The following is a 20,095-nucleotide window of genomic DNA, read 5'->3' on the forward strand; positions in this document are numbered from 1 at the left end:
TTGGTGTCTACACTGGGTTCCTCTAGTCCCGCCCACTTTCACCCCCTCCTTAAACAAATCAAAATGCGTCACGTATACGATTGGCTCGTAGACAAAGGACGTGCCTTTCATTGGTGCAGATGGAAGGTGACGTTTAACGTAACGGTTGGTTAGTGAAGCCAAAGGGGGCTGGCCTTAATCTACTGTATCCGTAAGGCTGGGACTGGCTGATTCTTGTGTGTATTGCCAGGCATTTCCTTTATCTACATAACTGTAGGTCAGATTGCAGGCAGTCTTATGACTTTCTCTTCCCAATCACCACACTGAGCTGGCTCTTTATGGCAGTGATAATGAAGTCCTGCTTAACATTTTCCTCCATGCACTTTCTTTAGTCAGAGTGTCAGGGTCTGGATTATAAAAACCATTTTATAATTTACCGTAATTTACCTGGGAGCTCTCTGGCTTTTGCCCCACTCCCTGCCTGCTTCCCCTCCAAAAGTGGCGTTTGTCCATCGGCGTTAGTGTTAGCTAACGACAGCAGCAGGGCCTCCTACCCACAACCGGCAAGGGGGGCTCTGGGTAGCCGGAGCAAGAGTTTCCACATATGATGAAAGGAGCCAGGGTGTTTGTCTAGTAGATTGGGTAATAGAGCTACAACACATACGAATGCTTAATATGTACCTTTAAATCATGCACATTATTAATAATATTGTATATAGTATGCAAAAAATAGAACTATTTTTAAATAAATAATTCACAGTAATTTTAGCAACTCAGTTTTAATTTGATGTTGATAAGCACAGATAAAACATAAACACTGCTCCTATTCCCATCTTGCTATACTAACACTAAAGTTAGTCGGGGTTTCATAGTCCACTTTAGGTTTTCACTGGAGCTTGGGTGGTCTCAGTTGTTACTGGACATCGGAGTACTTTTCCTGGTCCCAAAGCTTGGCTGGACAACTCACAACAGGAAGGGGGGAAATAGCGGCCAAACTTCCCCATGTGCTAACTCAACAAACGCATATCCTGAGCATAACAGCTTGTCCTCTACTGAAGAACATCTGCTGGCTTGGTTCCTCTTCTGATGTCGAATCCTTCCTGTTTGTCCAGACCTATACTGCTTTACTTTGTGGTTTGGGTATCAACATGGTCCTGCATACCTAAGGGGTAATCATCAGTGAACAAGGGTTGACCTTAAATAGAGAAATTAGGGTGGCAGGATGTATTTATGCAAACTTACATGTTGCTCCCACCAGGTTCTTGACTCTTTCTTCAGGATGTCTTTTTCTTTTCATTTACGTAAAAGGGAGGCCATTTATGACAATCCCCTATTGGCATAGATATCTTAGCCTGCTCCAATTGGTCTTCATAAGTGTAGATTCAAGAAGCTGGTTATGACATCATACAAATTTGTTATGGTCACAGAGGAAAGATATAGACCATGACTCTCACAAGTTCACCATTCCTTCATTAGACCACCATGTACACAAAGGCCCTGTGAGGCTTCATTGCCTCTGGCGGGTATGTTGAGGGTTGTAGGCACATGTCCCGCACTCTTCAAACGTGATTTAAAAAATGCAAGCCTATTTTGTACAGTTCACTGGCTGTGAACAAGCTATGCTTTGCTGGGCCATCGTCTTTGTCCACCTATATCTCTGACTACCCTGATAGACTAAATAGCCCCAGGTGTACCTCTCTTAGTCTGTGGCTAACATAGAGGACATCTCCACCATTTCTATGCAATCTGTCACAGGCCCAACGCAGAGTGCCTTCTATAAACAGAGGCCTTGGCATAAACGTGTTTATTGTGCCAGTACCCAGGAGCTACCAGACTCCTCTGGGGCTGTCGGATCCTTGGCTGTTGTAAGGAATTCATGGGTAGAATGTATGCCTTGTGTATGTATGTAAGTGAAGTTTATGGTATATGTTTTTTATGTCAACTACATCTACATAATTCACAAAAGTCCTATTTAGTTGAGTTATCTACACCATTTACCATGGGTGAACTAATATCTTAAGTGATGCCCACTTTACTAACCTCCTGTAGACTGAGTATCGGTGTGACTGGGGCCGGAGGTCTCCTTATGATATAAACAATAAACTAAGATGAATAGGCCACCCTGACAGTGGGACTGTGTTTTAACTAATCGACTGGAGTGAAGGGGTATGTTTTGACTACCTCCCTATCTAATCACTAGCAGTACAGGTTTTTGCACCATGGATCACGACTTTGCAATGGAATCCAGCGGAAGCAATTAATGAACTAGAGGATGATTGGCCAGAGAAACCTGCTATAAAAATATGAAAAGTATTTCATACTTCCTCTCATAACATGTGAAATGAAACGGATGATCGCCTGGATTAGAAATTACGACAATGAGTAATATAATTAAATGCTTTCAATTATGATTTCACACACGAACTGTCAGGAGTAAAAGACTTCCGGGCCGGCGTGTTTTATCTCATTATGCAGATGCTTGCATGTTTTGGCAGATGCCAAGCTTAGGGCAACTAATGTACACGTGTGTTCATCAGCAAATCAGAACACTGTTATTTTGTGATAACAGTACAGCTAGGTAAAATGAAATCAAACTCATAAACAAATGCCATGTGGTAGATCTATGAGGAACTCCTTACAAGTAATCCATAAGAGAACCCAAGTTTTGTAGGTCTTTCTAGGATGCTGAAATTACTGCCTCATAATGAAATTTAATCAGATGGAATTCTTCTTCCCGGCTCAGCGTATTAGAATAGTTCCATTATAAAGGTTCTTTTTCTTTTCCTGAAAATGTTTCATTGCAGTTTCAAAAAGAATGTTGGATCCCCAGTCAAATCAGCTATCCTTTCAAAACTTGCAAGTTTCAAAATAATCACTAGGGTATCTAACCACTAAATTCCATGCTGGATTAAGACCCTCCAGGGCAAGGCCAGACTGATGATCATCATACCTGGGAACTTCTGGGCTCTGGAGCCTTCCCTTGCGGGATGCAGCCAGGACTACGCACTGACAGCAGCGGGAAACACCCCCATTTAAAGGAAAAATGGGCGGGGAGTGGGGCGTGTCAAGACCCCGCTTCCGCGACCCAGAGGATTCAGGTCCTGACCTGGAGAACCGGAGGAGCAGTGCTCACCCAGCAATCTCCGGGTCAAACCCCGAGAGTTCCCAGGTATGGTGATCATGTGGAGTCTTTCGCACTTTAAGGCCAAAGGCCGTCTGATGATGTACGTGTGGCCGACGAATGAATACACACAGCTGCACGCTATGTTTTATGCTCATGTAGTGTGTAGGCACATTTGCCCGGTGTGCCACATTGCTTTTGCCTCCTTGACAATAAATACACACATTCACCTACTCACTCTAACTCACTTTCACTGACGTGTAAGGTGTCTGTCTGTGCTTGCCTGCGATGGCACTGCGCAAGTTCTTCAGCATGATTATGTTACCCAACTGAGCACCTTGCTGCAGTATCTTGGACATCTCAATTATCCATTACAGCACTGGGGACCAGAGCTTAGGGGCCCCGAGTATATGCCTTTTTCTTCTATTAGGAGCCATTAAACACATACCACTCCCAAACCAGTCAGACAGATATCTCCAAAAGTGAATGAAAGAGCCCTGATGTGTATCGGATGTACATTTAAGCTGCTATATTGGATCAGAAGAACCAGAGCTGAATGATTTGTCATTTGTGGACTTTTTTCAGGTGACAAAATTAGGCACATGCTGAGATTACAGACTGAATTGCCCTTGGGCTCCAACTCCAGGTCCCACACTTAGGAGAGCCTTGTTTTGCTGTTCTCTCCCTCGGGCTGATGGTCGTTGCATCATAAGGTGTAGAACATTTTCTCTAGTGGGATGTTTGTAGTTTAATTCTTATATCACAAATAATACTTCTCTCTGATAAAAACTGAGACACTCCAATTTCCTCGTGGAGGTTTGTCTTTTTGGCATAACAAGGTATTTCCATCTGTTCATGTTTTCTTTTCCCATTCCTAAACTGAGCTCAGCTTTTCTTTCCTGTGACTCATTCCCTGGAAATCTGCCAGACTCGACTTGTTCTTGAACTTCGCCTGCCCCTAGACTTGTATTGTTGCTTGTATTGACCTTGCCTCTGCCATGAACTAGTCATTATGAGATCCCACACACCTAAGTAATGATTTTGAAGTCATTCCATTGTGGGATTTATTTTCTAGTTACCTGATCATTTAGCTTGTTGGACAAGACAATTAACCCTAGTTGTAAGACAATCTATTGCTGCCTCTGCTATGTCGTCATCTTCTTTGTACACAAACAGATGTTGGATGACTCTTAGGCCCTTACTGCTGCACTCCATCCATGTTTAAACATTTTGTGAACTATATCTTTGTAATCTACTTGGCCACTACAACCGTGTCTACCTGAAGTTACAAACCATATGAACTCTTTCATGTGACCTCACTTTCCTACCCCTACACATAATTATAAAATCTTTTAGGAACCCATCTTTATAACGGAACCTTAACTCATACAATCCATCAACATAAACAAAAGTGTTGATGTCTCCTTAAAAAACAGACAGTGCACCAGTATGTCTGGGCTTCTTCTGCCTCTACTACACGGAGGCCGTTTTTTTGTGGTGACTTACTTCCATTTAGTACCTGAGCCAATGATGTGCTTCCACCAGGAAGTGCCATTTACTAAACTAGCCCAACTAAGCCTAGAAAGGTAGCAGCCCCTTTACCAAGGCAGATCTACTTACTGGTGAACGATTGCTCAATGGGCCAGTTATGATGGAGTCTCCATAGCATGCTGTAACCAGCCCGCTGCATCCTTCTGAGCTATATTCATACCCCAGCGCTCATTAGAAAGTATGATGGCTGTGGAGGTTAGATTCTGGGGGAGTTGCCCTTGGTCAAGCCTACATAAATACATCTCTGCTACATGGCATCTTTATCATAATCTGATGCATGACAATGCATCAATCATTTCAGCTATTATTCGTAATATACCTATGATGTAGTTTCATTCTGCTTGAAACTTCTTAAAGAAAAAATGTCGGTGCGCTAAGCTAGTCACAGGCTCAAATACAAATGTATAATACGAGGCCTACCAAACAGGTGTAAGCATGCTGCAAGAAACAGTGTATTGGCTGTACAATGTATACAAAATGTATTAGGGTAAGAAGCGCAGACAGTTTTTGTTTTTTGTATACATTGTACAGCCAATACACTGTTTCTTGCAGCATGCTTACACCTGTTTGGTAGGCCTCGTATTACACATTTGTATTATTTGAGCCTGTGACTAGCTTAGCGCACCGACATTTTTTCTTTTCCCTGTTTGCACATATTTGAGGTTGTTGGCTCCTCATCAGTCTGGTTGCAGCTTGCTGTCCAGGGGTTAATAGGGAGGAGGTTTAATTGCACCTCCCCCAACACATTAATAAGGGTTTGGTAGCAGTATAAACTGCTTTGTGTGCCCACTATGTAGGAGGTGAGAGTAGGTTCTCACCCTATTGAGAGTGTGCCTTGACGTGGCGGGTGAGCTTAATTATGCTTTGGCCAATTCATATAACCAAAACCTCTCATTTATATTATGTTTATATATTTGTTGCCAACTTTATTAGGGTAAGAAGCGCAGACAGTTTTTGTTTTTTGAAACTTCTTAATGTGTATATTTTTTGGAAGTTTGTGTTGATATAAACATATTTTCATTGTTCATGTACGTATTATTGTGAGATGTAAGGCTGTAGAACACTGTGATAGATTCATGCCCATTGTCCACCAAGCATTCTGAACTCCTAAAACAGAGAGACTCTCCCACCCAAAAGAGGGACACTTAAGAGGTATGCCCCATGTTCTGCTATACTAAGGTAACCTGCAATCATAAGTGCCTGGCCCACAATGCTTTCGATTCATTTGATAAGGAAAATGCTCATATACAGGCTTTAATCCAGATGAAAGTCACGCTACATGTCCACTGAGTACTTCTTAGATGTGAACAGATGTAGGACCTCATTAGGCGCTTCTCATTGAATACACAGAGTAACAATTACCGTATTACTGTCCCCAGCAAAAATTGACATGTAACTAGGCAGAGAACACTGCAAGGGCAGAATGGAACACATCCATAAGTGATTAACGCCTATTATCACTTCTAATATCATTATCACTTATTTAAAAAGTCACTAACATTTTATTCTGCTGATAACACACATAAGCTGTGACCAAGTCAAACTAACTAGCACATAAGTTCATCGAACAGTTAGATAAGATATATAATAGGCATCATATAGCCTATCATACAAAGTAAACCGAATGACAATACTGCCTTCCGATGGCCATTTATAGGTTTGCAAGAAAAAATATAACCCAAAGGAGCTTGTACGGTATTACCACGTTAGGGGAAGATTATAAGCAAACAGAGCCCAAGGCTAACCATATTTACTCCGTCTCCTTCCTCAGAATTTTGATCCCTTGCTTTGATGAGCTAAAGTTACTGAATTTGCTTGATTATAAGATGAGGTTGTTTTTAGAAAACAGCACCTGAAAATGACATTGGCTTATGATCAAGGTTGTCTTTTATTGAGATCTTTATTGTTTTTCTCAGACCACTGATCTGCGGCGGCGGTACCACCACACAGCCAAATAATCGCTGCGATCGGCGACAACACCGATGGCCATCGAACCACCCAATCGCTGTGACAGCCAGTCAGTGATGTGTGCCTGAAAATGACAGGCCAGTGATGTTCACACCAGTGAGTGGCAGCGTAAGCGTGCGTATGAGTGTAAGCAGTGATTCTGTGATGGAGGAATATGAAAAAAAATTGTATCCTGTGTCTGGAGGATGTGGGGGTTGGGTGACACGTCCTCATATATAGTGGGATAGTGATGACCGTTTGTTTTACTTGGAAGATATAATTTAGAGTTGTATTTCTATGAAGTGAAAGTGCATAACAGCACAGAGCCAGATATGATGTCTTACAAATAACGTTTATGTGATGGTGAATGCTTCGTTATTTTAACCCCTTAATGACAAAGGGATTGATGCATTGTTTTCAATGGGTTTAGGGGTTCATTGTCATTAAGGGGTTAATATATGTATAAATTCAAAATAAACATGCATTATGGAAAATATTACTATAGAAAGCCAAAGATATTATATATGAGACAAAAGTGCATGTGGACGTAGGGGTGGATTAACAAAGGGGCAAAAGTGGCATATGCTCCAATAGCAAGGTCTCCTTCTTAAAGCTGTTATTTCTATGCTTGCCTGCACTTCAAACAAGGAACACAGTGCTTCCAGGGCTGGGTGATGTGGGGGCCCAGATGGCAGCCCGCTTGCCGCATGAGGTGCTTCTCCTGCAGTAAAGACACAGACTCCTTTGCTGGGACATGATCAGCGAGGGAAGATTGCACTTCATACTTCCCCGAAGTGCCATTTGTAATCAGGTTACAGTGGAAAAGACAAGACTGGTTGAATGAAAAGACTTATTTAAATCTATAGAAGTCAGTGTTTGTGCGTGAGATGCCTTTGTATGAATGGATGTGGACGCATGTATTTGCATCATCTCTGTTCAGCGGCACGAGGAAAGCAGCATCTCTTTCTGAGAATGAAGACTTGTTTATGCTTTTTGATACTTTTTTTTTTTTATATTTGGACATTTGGTCGGAACTTTCACTATCTCAAGGATAAGCATGAGAACATTTGCCCATGGTCCCGTTCCTGCGGTGTGAAATATCAATAACGAAGGTGGTCCCAGTCCCACCAGATGCTGATCTGCCTGAGTGGACCTAGTAAGGTACTGTGCAGTACCTACCTATTAAGATAGCACCACAGGCTATGTAGGCTTGATTGTCACAGACAACACACGGTGAGTTATTTTCTCTTCTTTACCAAGCCTCTGGCTGTTGTGCATCTGGGTATTTTCTGTTATTGCTGCATTATGCCAAAACAAGGTGACAGGTTTTACATCAAATACCAGCACCATTACCTGTCTTAAACTCAGTTATGCAATCTCTTATTCTTAGTTCTTGTCTACTGACTCCTGAAAGGAAAATGCACACACACACACACACACATTGTTTTCCCTTTTTATTCCAGATCTGATGGTACAAATTACACCAATGGAACAATGTTTGCTTAGTGGTTAACTAAAAACAGATTGTCATACGTAGCATACCAGTTTGGGTGCTGGTTAGCACGCAAATTAAAAAGCTTGGCGGTTCAGATAAAATTAAGATGTTTAAAACAAGGGCCCATATAATATAACATGATCTGGCTTAATACTCTTCACCTTCCTCCTCACCATCTCCTTCCACAGAATCTACACCAACCTCCTCATAATCCTTCTCCAGGGCAGCCATGTCTTCACGGGCCTCAGAGAACTCTCCCTCCTCCATACCCTCACCCACATACCAGTGCACAAAGGCACGCTTGGCATACATAAGGTCAAACTTGTGGTCCAGTCTGGCCCAGGCCTCAGCAATTGCAGTGGTGTTGCTCAACATGCACACGGCACGCTGGACCTTGGCCAGGTCACCACCTGGAACCACAGTTGGGGGCTGATAGTTAATGCCTACTTTGAAACCAGTTGGACACCAGTCTACAAATTGAATGCTACGCTTTGTCTTAATGGTGGCAATAGCAGCGTTAACATCTTTAGGAACCACATCACCACGGTACAGCAGGCAGCAGGCCATGTATTTACCGTGACGTGGGTCACATTTCACCATCTGGTTAGCTGGCTCAAAGCAGGCGTTTGTAATCTCAGCAACAGAGAGCTGCTCATGGTAAGCCTTCTCTGCTGAGATAACTGGGGCATATGTAGCCAGAGGGAAGTGAATACGGGGATAGGGCACCAAGTTGGTCTGGAATTCAGTAAGATCTACATTCAGCGCACCATCAAATCTGAGAGAGGCTGTAATAGAGGACACTATCTGACTGATAAGGCGATTTAGATTGGTGTAGGTGGGACGCTCAATATCAAGGTTTCTACGACAGATGTCATAGATGGCCTCATTGTCTACCATAAAGGCGCAGTCTGAGTGCTCCAAGGTGGTGTGGGTGGTGAGGATGGAGTTGTAGGGCTCAACCACAGCTGTGGAGACCTGGGGGGCTGGATAGATTGAGAACTCCAGCTTGGACTTCTTTCCATAGTCAACTGACAGACGTTCCATCAACAGAGAGGTGAAGCCAGAACCAGTACCCCCACCAAAGCTGTGGAAGACCAGGAATCCCTGAAGACCGGTGCACTGATCAGCCTAAAAACAAACATACAAGACTACATATCAAACATTGTACAGCGCTGCAGCATATGATGCTACATAAAAAAAAAAAAATCAAAGACATCCTAGCACCACCTAGTGGACAAGTGTGTTTTTGCAAGTACTTTGGTGCTAGGATTGGCATTATACAACCACAGGGATACCTGCCGATAGCATACATAATAATAATTAAAAAATAAATAAAAGTGGGGTAACTAAACGAATTACTGCAATCTATACTATGCTAGTAAATTCCAGTAAATATTTAATGTCACTTTGGTTAAGTGTAAATGGTGCTGTATATTGATTCACTTGACTAGCAAGTTTTCCTTGCAACATTTCATACTGTAGCATTGAGTGACAGCATCATTAGAGGCGCACCCAAACTCTCATTAAATGAAAAGTTACATGACAGCATATACCAAAAATTATAAGTGGATACATCTGTACAGCGTTCACCATACACACAATGAAAACAGAAAAGCTGCAAGCTAAGAAATACAACTGCAATTAAGTCAAGGGCATGAGTATTTTTAGTATCCCTTCAGATAAAATAAAACAACTCTGCCATGCAAAACAAAGTTATGCTCACCAGTTTTCGGATTCTGTCCAGTACCAGGTCAATTATTTCCTTGCCAATTGTGTAGTGACCACGAGCATAGTTATTAGCAGCATCTTCTTTACCCGTAATGAGCTGCTCTGGGTGGAATAATTGGCGGTATGTTCCAGTGCGCACCTCATCTAAAGGGAGATTATCATTGTTCATAATTAGTTACTTCCATTTCTATCCAGATAGAATTTCCAAGTAATAAAAGGGTAAGCACAGGAGTCAAATTCTTACCAATGACAGTTGGCTCCAGATCTACAAACACAGCCCTAGGGACGTGTTTCCCAGCTCCAGTCTCGCTGAAGAATGTGTTGAAGGAATCGTCACCTCCTCCAATGGTTTTGTCACTGGGCATCTGCCCATCAGGCTGAATGCCATGTTCCAGACAGTACAGCTCCCAGCAGGCATTGCCAATCTGCACACCAGCCTGACCAACGTGTATAGAGATGCACTCACGCTGTGTAAGAAAAAGGTAAACGTTAAGTATTCGCATATTTAAAAGCATTAAGTGTATTTACCAACACAGCGTTCAATGAATGAGCCAAGCCAGTAGAGATCTCGCCACCGTGTACGCTTTACTGGGCTCAGGTAATATCTCTAGCATCTTGCGGTTACTTATTGGTTACAAATGCTAGTTTGATGGAGCCTATTTTTCTTCAGAAAGAAACGGATGAAAGCGAGTTCTTACTTTTCACTAGCTGGAAGCGCAAGGATAATACATTAACCAGAAAAAGGTTTCTCTGGCGCCATCAGCATGCATTTCCTCTAAAAGCCATGAGCAGCTCCGCAGACTAATCACACCCACCGCAGTCATCTGACATTACTTCCACGTTTGCAGACAAGAGCCTGCGGGCACTTCCCGCCCCCACACTTCATCCGCTTGACCGGGAAAGAATTACAGCTGCCCGGGCTTTGAATGGATTCAGGATTAGATCTCAAGATGGATCAATTTCTTCACACGCATTCCGCCTCCATCACTCCTCCTGCAGCTGCTGCCTGCGCCGCCACAGAGTGGACAACAGATGTCCTCTGGGTATTGCATTTGTGTCGCGGGGCAATTAACGGAGTGAATAGACAATACAGACGTTGTGGGGTTTTAAAATCTAACTCTAGAACTAGTCATCCTCAGACAGCCTGGGAATATTAGAGGCCATCCTCAACAATTCATTCCCATGACAGAAAACTACACATATTGTCCCTGGAATCATAGAAGGGAGTGAAACTGAAAACCTGTATAATTAAACTAAGAATGAAAAGCCATCAAGACATCAGATCCAACCAGACTTCTACCCCAATGAATGAAGTACAAACCTGCGCTCCTCACATCTCGTCTCCCACAGCAAAGTCATCTGACAGCCATTTCTCAACAGATTTGAATGCAGCCAACCTCAAAGCTATTTAGGGCTTTCGATTTATTCTCAATCACTGTATCCATCGCACACAATTTCTCTGCCCCTCCTGTATCCGTATCCCTTTCACAAAATACTCTGGTCCGTATAGCGTTATTAACCAATCTCCCTATACGCCCCTGATTTTGTCTCGCCAAAGCAGACACTGGCCATTTAAGGGTTAAGCTCAGTTACCGCCACCTAACGAGCCAAGCCTATACAGAGAACAGGGGTACAGGGCGGGAACAACCCCCTGCTTCCCGTAGTTCTTCTACTCTTTTCCGCTGTAGTTGCCTCAGAATTTACTTTTTCATGGATGGGTGACGTTTGCGATCCCCACTATCCCTAGACACCAGGGCCATAAGAAAAATAAATATTAACGCCCCACATCAATCGTTCCGCAGCCATTGTGCTACCCGTCCCCACCCGGAAAAATATCCGGCTATAGAACCGAGCAGCAGGAAGGGACCGCCATCTTAGTGCCTCGCGGGAGGCATCTCCTGCTTTTCTTTCCATCACCGCAGCGCGGTAAGGTCCATTGTAACTACAGGCAGAGGCGGGTCAGGCCATTGCCAATCTTTATCGGGTTATCTTAGCATATTATACCCTGCCAAGAGAAATATCGCATCTTATTTAATGAGTGAGAAAACCATTTAGACATCGCGTAACGTAACCGCTTTCTAGCTACATAAAAAAATAAATCTCACGCGGGGTCGGCAGCGAAACAGTTAATACTGCAGCTAGTCCTTACTGCTGGGTGAAAACGAAATCTACTCACCATTGTTAGGATTCGGCGAAGAGCAAAGGAAGAGAATTAAAAAAATAATTAAAGCGTTACTTTATCCAACAGCTAAGAGTGGATGTAAGTAACAGAATGAAGGGGTGCGAATGCGATCTTAGTATTTATACAGGCTACAGGGTGACGTGCGGAATATTTTATGAAAATAAGATGCGGCCGCTGGTTGATTGGCTGAGGCGTAGCAACTACATGTACGAACTGGGGAGGCGGGAGCTACTGGTCCTCTCCTCCAAGAAGAGCTGAATGGCAGTCATGGCGGCGCAATCCTCTATAGCGTAACATACGATACGATTAAGCGCTTTCCTCACTGCAGGCGGACAAAGCCCCGTTTACTTTATAGTAGCTTACAGTACTTAGAACAATGACATCGCAGGTGGATGTAACACTCGATACAGTATAACGGCATGAACGTACAGCAAACCTGAGGGACAATACCGAACACTAAATTACTGCTGGTGCTTGTAAAGATACGGGTAGTTCGCACCACGACAGAATAAGCACGAAAACAGCGCAGTACTGCACAGGGTCTGCTCGGCCGAGATCGACCCACGTCAAAATCATTACATACGATTAGAAAGCCCGATATAGATCAGGGCGCGTTCGCAATTAACGTAACCAGCGCTCGGTTTCTTTGTCCTTCAGCCTCCATAGCACCGGATGACTACAAATCCGAGACCCTTTGCATAGCCGAGGCCATGTCTTCCCGATTTAGCTCGGTAGGGTACTAGCAAACCAGAAATTAGGAAAACCAGCAAGACATGGCGGAATGAAAGGCGGGGTGACCTAGACTCTGTTCTGCAGATATATACTGCGGTATCCTCCATGCTGGCTGCAGCCCAAGCACACTAATGCTGCAGCAAGCTTCATTTAATAAATAAGACTTCCGCTTACAAAGCCACCCGGGAACACGGTAGGTCCCCCAAAAAGCTTGCGTGGGGTCTGCTGACAAATATTAAATGAAAACACTGCAATAGGTGCTTAGTATCGGCCGTTAGGCTTCTCGTGTATTTGAAGAACCACCCCCGCTGTAGCACATACTACAGCGGGTAATTACATACATTTAATTTATTTTTCTTAGCGGACTGGCTTTGCACTCGTCACCTGCCGTTAAACACTCGGTTCTTTCTAAATATGCTCAGTTCAGTGCTTTAATCTCCTTCCCCGCCAGTCTTCAGCCTGATCGACGATGACGTAATTGCCTTTCTTTATCTTGCTGCCGGCTACTCAGTCCCGCGCCCGAGCTTCTGCATGGCGCACTCACAGTTGCCTGGCAACTGAAGAATTGGGGGCGTCACCGCGCTGTAAGACTAAGACCAGCATCAGGCTCAAAATAGCAGCTTTATGCAGTCGGATACGGTGAATGTGACGCAGACACACCCTGCCTGGCCGTGAAGAAGCAGGTGTAGCAATGCGGCATAAAGTCGTTGCTCATGTAAATTACATTCGAATAATTACGGTATTGGGCGTGTTGCTATGGTGCAGTTAAAAACAAAATGAAGGGATGTCTGATGGATAAATCGGGGTGGGGGAAGGGATATACATCATCTAGCGCCAGGTCTATTCGATCCAGAACTCATCGTGTTAAGCCAGTTTCTAACTCGTAGTGTTGCATATATAATGCGATGCCTTTCAAGAAGTCCTTATGCGCCAGACGTTTCTATTGACAGACTGTGAAATTATATGCCAAATAGCAATCTTTAACGGAAAAGTGAGGTTTATACACATTCTATTAAGTAGCCTCGTTTATTTTGCGTAACAATGTCTATACAATGTATTTCAGTGCCCCTTATAATTGTCCAATGGAAAATGAACAATTAAACTGTACAGAAATATCAGTGCCTATAGAAAACTACTATATATGTAAAACGGTATATATATATATATATATATATATATATATATATATATATGCAGGGCCATCTTTAGGCGTTCAGGTGCCCTGTACGGACTACTCCTCTGTTGTCCTGCCCCACAAAAAAGAAAGGAAAAAATCTTGTAACAAACAACTAGTTTTAATTAGAGATTATTTATGTGCAAGTGCAAACAAGTACAATATATAACTTGAAACGCTGTACAATAATGTACATTAAATATAGGGGGGGGGCTGCTAATCTTTGAAAAAAATTAGACCCTAGGCAAGCATTTCCTTGGGTCCCCCTCCACGCTCCCTAGCATGCAATCACTCCCTCGGCTCCCACACCAACCTGAATATTTGAAGGTTAGGGGAAGACTGAGAGTCAGTGCAGTCTTCCCTCCTTCTGACTCTATTGTGACTTTGAGAGGTCCTCTCCCCCGTAATCATCCCCAAAGTCCCTTTGTCCCCTCATTCACTAAGCCATACCTCTCTTTTACTTACTCCCTGTAGTTCAGGTATAGATCAAATAAACAGCACATGCATGTGAATTACTGAATAAGACATATAAACAAACCCTGTATTTGCAGGTATATAAAAAATGTATGGAAAGATAGCAGAACAGAATAATACACAAACCCAGCTTTGCAGGTATAACTCAATTGGAAATCACATATAAACTCAGCATCAACGGTATAGATAAGAAAACCAAAACTAAATTACAGACATAGATCATAGGTTGCACACTCCAACGGCCAGCCCTGGTGTCCACATTGCCCAAATAGAACCTGACCAGCACACAGATTACAGAGCAGTCTGAGCCATCTTTGTCCCCAAACAGCCCACCCTGTGCCATCTCTGTCCATAAACACCTTGCTTGTGCCATCTTTGCCTTTCTCCAAATCACTTAAACATCCATGAAACACACAAAAACTTATACAGTCACTCACTCATTCACTCTTTCATTCACACAATCATTCATTTTCTCACTCATTCACACAAATAATTTACACATATTCATTAATGCATTCTCGCATTCACACAATTCATCCACACAATAATTCATTCTCTTAGTCATTCACACAATTCATCCACACATTAATTCTTTAATTGTCACTCATTCTCACTCTTTATTTATTTCAATATTTTTACTACCCCTTCTCCCTCCTTCTCACTATCTACCCCCTCTCTCCCCTTCTCACTATGGAACCCCTCTCCCCTTCTCACTATGTACCCTCTCTCCCCACTTCTCACTATCTACCCCCTCGCCTCACTTCTCTCTGCCCGCCCCCTTTATAGTTCACTTACCTTGCTGAAGTCCTGTGGTGGGAGCGGAAGGCCTTTGTGAAGTGCTGGCACCGAGACAGGCGCCTCGCTCTCCCACCACTGCAGTCAGGGCAGCGCCGAGGCGGGTGGTGGGAGTGAGCAGAGGAGACAGAGGGGCGCCGAGCGGTTTCTGAAAACTTTTTCATGAGTGACTGCTCGGTGCCCCTTTCTCACCTCTGCTCCCTGCTGCCTGGGTGCCGTGCACACCGTGCATCCGCCTCAGCACGGCCCTGACCTTGGTGATAGGACAGCCGTCTGGCGCCCCTGCTGCCATGGCGCCCTGTGCGGCCGCACAGCTCGCACACCCCAAAGGTCGGCCCTGTATATATGTAGGTATGTGTATATATAAATATGTGTGTGTGTGTGTGTTTCCCAACAAAAAGGCACAAGCTTCCCAGGTTCGACACTCTCTCCAATGTCAATTCCAAATTGTAGAAATGCAATGGGCCTCTTGTTCAAGAAAAGTTAAAGGTAATAATAATAGTGTAGAATGTTCAAGCCAGTATAGGTAATGTGTATATAAAATGCACTCGCAAACAGATGGATTTAGGCAAACTCATCTCAATAAAAGCCTATTCTTCCCCAAAATCTAAAAATCAAACCAAAAGCAATAAGGCGTTCCGACACAGGTCTTCTAAAAACATCATTCAGCTGGGAGACCTGTGTGGGAACACCTCGAGGAGCACCTTATATGCTGTGCATTTACACATTATTTTTATGCATTATATATTCTGTAAGTGCAGTTTATATCAATGTATAGTGTTGCTTTGAAATATTTTGCCAATTGTGTACTTTTGGTTTGATTCTTAGATTTCGGGGAAGAATAGGGTTTTATTGAGGTAAGTTTGCCTAAATACGTCTGTTTCTCAGTGCATTTTGTATACACATTACCTATATTGGATTGAACATTCTACGCTATTATTATTATTTTTTTTTTTTTTTTACTTTTCTTGCACAAGCGCCCAATTGCAATTTGGAAAATTGACAGTGCAAGGTGATACTACCAGATATAACATATTCAACTTCTTGGGGGGATCCCCATTTGATAAAGGGCCCCTTTTGAGGATGACACAAGAGAGCTAAATGAGTGACACAAGTCTAATGTGTTATGTGACCTCGCAGATGCTTACCAGTAACAGCCCGTGGCAAAGCCATCATTATCTTATCAATTGCTTGGCCTATCTACTCACCACAGCTTTACAAAGGCTTCGTGAAACAGTCAATAACCACCTGCAACTAAACAACATGACACAGATATGTTAATAGCTTTATTGGGAGGTTTTTTTGCCTTCTTTTGGATCAAAAGCAGGTAAAATAGATAGAACGGGTGAACTTCCAAACTAAATTACTATGTTACCATGTTAATGAGAACTAATTATGCAGATCCATAGGAAGGTCATTTAGTTGGCTGCTCCCATGGCATACTCATGATATAGGTTTCTAATATGTACATACCATACTTCCCAGTCATGGAACCACTTGAGCTTTACTTCTCCTGCTGCCTTGGGCCCAGGTTTACCTTAGTGGCCCCTGACAGTTGTTCCCTGGGCCCTCTCAACAGCCACCATGGACTGTAAGTGGAGGTCTGTGCAGCTATTGGCCTAGACCTCTCCACTAACATTTCCTCCCTGAGGGCCTGTATGCCACCTGCTTGTGCAGGGAGCTTGGATATGACATCATATACTGGTGCCCTCAGCATACGGCACACAGACTGTGAAGGAGGATTGCATTGCGCTAGAGATCTGTACTGGTGGCTGCTCACCATCCACTTCCTCAAACTCCTTAATGACTGCTCTGGTGGGAGGTCAGTGCAATCTTACTGTCACCTATATATATCTAAAAGCCTTGTCACTGTGCCTGTGTCAAAGTGCACCATGATTGCACATTTACTATAAGCCCCTCCCAGTATGAATGATAATTCACACCAAGGCTCTAGTAGGTAGTGTGTGTAAATGTAACAACCCATCATTTACAATACATTTAAATCATTTACGGATTTTGGAACCCCAGTTTTGGTCTAGAAAGTTTTTCCTACAGAAGGGCTAGGTTGGCTTAGCGTACTGCATAACTAAATCATTGAGCTGACATTCAAGAAAATTCAAAACATGAAAAATATGTTGGTGTGTGTGTGACGGAGACCCATAAAGATCTTTCTTGCCGCTGAAAGCTTAATTGCTCAAGGGATTAACCCTTTATATTCCCCCAAGCACTAGCCGAGATTTAGTGTAGTGCTAAAACAGAACTCAGTTTATTGAGCACAGATATTTATACACAAACATGATAGGATTAGGGGTTTAATCCCATCAACTACCAGACAGCTCAGCGCCTCCATACAGTTCTGTGGCCAGCAATGCACACCCGACAAAGAGTCACTATTTCCGGGTGATCCAGAGAGAGTGCTGTCAATCCCGGGGTACAAATGGAGAGCTCGGGGGCCAAGGATGTTATGGTCCAAAAAGCGACGTGATCTGACATCGGGACCCTGAGTGACAGCGGCGGAAACGTCCCCAGGAATAGTCCGCGTGTTAGCCGGGCTAGAGTTCCATAGCCGTGGCTAAAGATTCGTAATAAAACCAGGGTTCCCAAATGAGCGCCCTCTCTGTAATCACCACCGAGTGTTGCCCACCACAAGTTTAATGTAACCTCAAAAGAGCGACATGGTGGGACAAAGGGTGTCCGTAGAAACGCAGTTCCAATTGTCGACGGCCATCGCCATGGTTTCTAGCCGCCGTACAGTTCCATGAATTCTGCGGCTAGGTCCCGTCAAAGGGCATCGAGTGTTTCCTGGCTTGTAGAGCTCCCGTTGCTGGCTAGCTCATGGGAGTCTGGTTCCAGCAGACCAGACATGGTTTCCCCCAATGAGCACAGGGTTACTTAGACCTAAGAGGGGACTGGGCAGGCAGGTAAGGAGTCTCCCCAGAAATCCACTTATGCCCCCCTCCCAAACTCAAACATACCCCCATGTGTCCTCAGCCTTAGAGGGTTACTGTGACAGTGTGTAACCCCTAATGCACAAGACCTGATTAATAAAACAGTTGTGGGTGGAGGCTGAACATAAATTAAACTATAGCTTTACTTTTAAAATTCACTGGTTCAAACCTTATTTTGGAGCCATTGCCCTTTTACGATAGTGTAATTTATACTAAATATGTACTTTTTCAACACTGTTGTAAAGACTTGATGATGCATGTGGCTATATGCCTGATGCAAAAAATGTTGTTATCTCAGCTAAAGGAGACACATGAACACAATCCGTGATATCTCTGTATGAACACATGTGGTTGTGTCTGTTAAGCATATTTATGTACATATGTATGTACATTATGGCCAAGAATGAGAAAATACTGTTTTAGCTTTCAATTTTTTTTCTTAAAATATTAAACTTTAGGGGTGCAGCCTATATTTGGGACAGTGCGGTATATGTTTATGTATATATGTATAACATTATTCTGGAGGGGGTCCTTGTAGCAGTGTTGCCTCAGGGCCCCATCTGACCTTAATCTGCCCATACTGCTTATTCCAGCAATGTTAAATGTGGCAAATGTGAGTGTCTTATACAATTTCAAACATCTTGGATCATACAGCATGCATGTGTGATTTGTATCAGATGGGCAGTCCTCTCATATGTCACATTCTAAGATCTAGCCACAAGCATTCTGTCTAAACAAAGGCATGGCCCTAGCATCTGTTCTTCCCACCAGAAATGCTGGTCATATCTAATCTCAAGATTGTAAGCTTGCGAGCCGGGCTCTCTCCACCTAATGTATCGGTTTTTCTTAGTCTGTCAATTTTTGTCTTATCATACCCCTTGAATATATGTATTTTATTAAGCGCTACGTAAATTGTTGGCGCTATATAAATAAAAGCTAATAATAATGATAATAAATTGCTGTTACCCCTTGCAGGAGGGTCCTGTTTAGATTCAAAGTAGTAAATATGGAGTTTCTCTGTACTCATTGTGACTTTGTAATTGAATGTATCTTGTTCATGCTTACTTAGATAATATAATGTATGCATTGAAAATGTTTCTTTTTTTTAACTTACTTGTAAAACAATGTATCCTAATAGAAAGGAAACAAAATCTGAAATTAAAAAATGTGGGGTACTTACCGCACAAGTTTACAACTTGGAGGTTAAATGATTACAGAATTCCCTTTGTTTCTAACAGAGTAGTAAATAGTAGACCTGTAGCTTTGTCATTAGCCTCCTGTGTTTCAGGGCTGCTATGTTTAGGTGACAGTATATTGCATAAATATATTTTTACCCAATTGTGTTTAATATTTGTGAAATCTATTAGAAGTAATGAAAGCAATCTTTTTTTTCCATCAAACCTACTCTCCCTTAGTAAATTTATCAAATAGCTGTACATCCCTATAAATAGCACTTAAACTCATAAGATATATTTTCCCAAGTAATGACACCCTTTGTGGGTTATAACTCTGATCATCATTCTAGCTGGGTGCTATGGGAAATGTGGTACCCAGGAGCTCATCTCCCTTTTTAAATATGCTTATAAAAATGTCTACTTAATAAATAAGATATCCTATCCCAAACCTATTTATGGATTGTTGGCCACTGCCTCTGCTGTAAAATAATATCTTAATCTTTCTTCTCAGACTATTTATTTTTTAACTTATAAATCCTTCTTGTTATAAACTTATAAATCCTTCTTGTTTGAGAAGCTCAGTGGAGATGACCTTTCAAAATGCAGGGAGGCCAGGGAATCAAAACTTAAATCCTCTTGGTTGTAAGTTTGAAAAGTGGTCTTTAATTTGTAAAGGTGGATGGTAGTATATAGCTGACGGCAAGGTCGTGAAAATATCAACTGGTAGATTGATGACATCTTCCAGAAAGACTGGGTATACCAAATAAGAAAAATAACATACACCAGAAGAGAAA

The 20,095-nt window shown here is 42.7% G+C and overlaps 1 protein-coding gene across 1 annotated transcript; it reads right to left on the minus strand.

Annotated features, from left to right (window-relative positions):
- Nucleotides 1-8,039: 8,039 nt before the first annotated feature.
- TUBA1B (tubulin alpha 1b) lies at nucleotides 8,040-12,146 on the minus strand. Its single transcript, XM_053455586.1, has 4 exons — nucleotides 11,998-12,146; nucleotides 10,066-10,288; nucleotides 9,817-9,965; nucleotides 8,040-9,221 (listed from the first exon to the last, which is right to left on the minus strand). The coding sequence occupies exons 1-4, from the start codon at nucleotides 11,998-12,000 to the stop codon at nucleotides 8,241-8,243; spliced, it is 1,356 nt and encodes a 451-aa protein (XP_053311561.1). The 5' UTR covers nucleotides 12,001-12,146; the 3' UTR covers nucleotides 8,040-8,240.
- Between the last annotated feature and the right edge of the window lie 7,949 nt (nucleotides 12,147-20,095).

The sequence above is a fragment of the Spea bombifrons genome, chromosome 2 (genome assembly GCF_027358695.1).
Source record: "Spea bombifrons isolate aSpeBom1 chromosome 2, aSpeBom1.2.pri, whole genome shotgun sequence".
NCBI classification, from domain to species: domain Eukaryota; kingdom Metazoa; phylum Chordata; class Amphibia; order Anura; family Pelobatidae; genus Spea; species Spea bombifrons.